The sequence below is a fragment of the Bison bison genome, unplaced genomic scaffold (genome assembly GCF_000754665.1).
Source record: "Bison bison bison isolate TAMUID 2011002044 unplaced genomic scaffold, Bison_UMD1.0 scf7180017864325, whole genome shotgun sequence".
Lineage (NCBI taxonomy): Eukaryota > Metazoa > Chordata > Mammalia > Artiodactyla > Bovidae > Bison > Bison bison.
The window spans coordinates 4898509-4899779 of record NW_011494897.1 but is presented as its reverse complement, the minus strand read 5'-3'; the positions used below and the strand labels follow the sequence as shown (position 1 = coordinate 4899779).

The window sequence follows — 1271 nt, the reverse complement described above, 5'->3', positions numbered from 1 at the left end:
GCCCTTCCCCGAACCACGCGCGCGTCTGGCGCTCCACTCGCTCGGGGCTCCAACCTGCCCCGCTCCCTGCTCCCCGCCCCCATCGACTTCTAGGTTCTAAAGCACAGAAGCATCGTCTAAGGCGTTAGCAAGTAGAAAGAGGAGACAAGGTCAAGGCCCGCGGACCCCCGCGATCCCCAAGCTTGCGCCCTTGCTGTCTCCGCAAGCGAGTCTTGTCCACAGCCGAGGAGGGGAAGGGTGTCGCAGACCCCAATTCTATCTTAAATTTGGGATTTGACGCTGTTTCCCGACTACCCTCCGCCAGCGCTCACATTCTTCCCTCCTTTCCGCCCGGCGCGGTTCCTAGATTTTAAGACATCTTGTCCTTCCCCCCCACAGCCCCCATCGCAGAGGGATGGTTCCCAACCGAGAAGCTTCACGAACACTGCATTCCCATCCTGCGGTCGGTCGGTGCCAAGACAAGAGGAAAGGTCTCGCGATCAACGCGCCTCGCCCACCCCCTACCCCCCGCCCCCCGTCCCTGCTACCGGGCGCGCTCCCGTACGCGCCTCCCTCCCCCAGACCCACAGAGTTTTCTTCGGTAGGAAACACACGCGCCCAACCCACCCCGCCTCCCACGTAAAGGCCAGTCGCCTCTGTTTTTTTGTGTGTGCCCAAACTCAGCTGGAAGTTGAAAGCAGGGGAGTCAGAGAAGCGCGGAAATAAAAGAGTGAGAAGCGAGAAATCAAAGGCAGGGGGAGGAGGAAGAAGGAAGCAGCCGGAGGTCGCACCGGCAGAGGCGGAGGCCAGCCCCCCGGGGGTCCGGCGCGGCGGCCCCCGCGGCCGCGCCGGCCCCGCGGCCGCCTGCCAGCCCGCGCGCGCGGAGCCGGGTCAGGCGCGGACTCACATGGTGGGAGTGCAGAGCCGCTCTCTCAACTACTACGCGTGGGTGGTTTCGGGGCTGCTCCCCGCGTCCTGCTCCGGGGCTGCCCGCGGTGTGAGGGCAGAAAAAACCAAACCGATCACGGGACGCGGTCGAGACGGGCCGCCCGGCGCCGCGAGGACCTCTCTCACTTTGCAAAGGAAGCGGGCGCGGGGATTCGGGCTGCCGGGTGTAGCCTATAAATAGCGAACTTTTAGACGGAATCAACTGACAAATGAGAGAAGCGCGGAAATTTGCGCCGGATTCCCCTTCCCCGGGATGACCCTCCCTCCCTACCAATCCCTCCCCCAACACAGCCACTCTGCTGGCAGGATTTGGGAGGGGGACAGATGGGGGTGGGGTGGAATGT

At 63.9% G+C, this 1271-nt stretch overlaps 1 protein-coding gene across 2 annotated transcripts in view; it reads right to left on the bottom strand.

Moving 5' to 3' along the window:
• ESRRG (estrogen-related receptor gamma) overlaps nucleotides 1-1069 on the bottom strand; it is a 694862-nt gene extending 693793 nt beyond the window's left edge. For both annotated transcript variants that reach the window (XM_010853291.1, XM_010853288.1), the window contains exon 1: nucleotides 887-1069. Coding sequence is in view for 1 of the 2 variants with exons in the window: in XM_010853288.1 (XP_010851590.1) it covers nucleotides 887-888 (2 nt within the window). In the remaining variant the exon portion in view is untranslated. The remainder of the gene's footprint in view (nucleotides 1-886) is intronic.
• Between the last annotated feature and the right edge of the window lie 202 nt (nucleotides 1070-1271).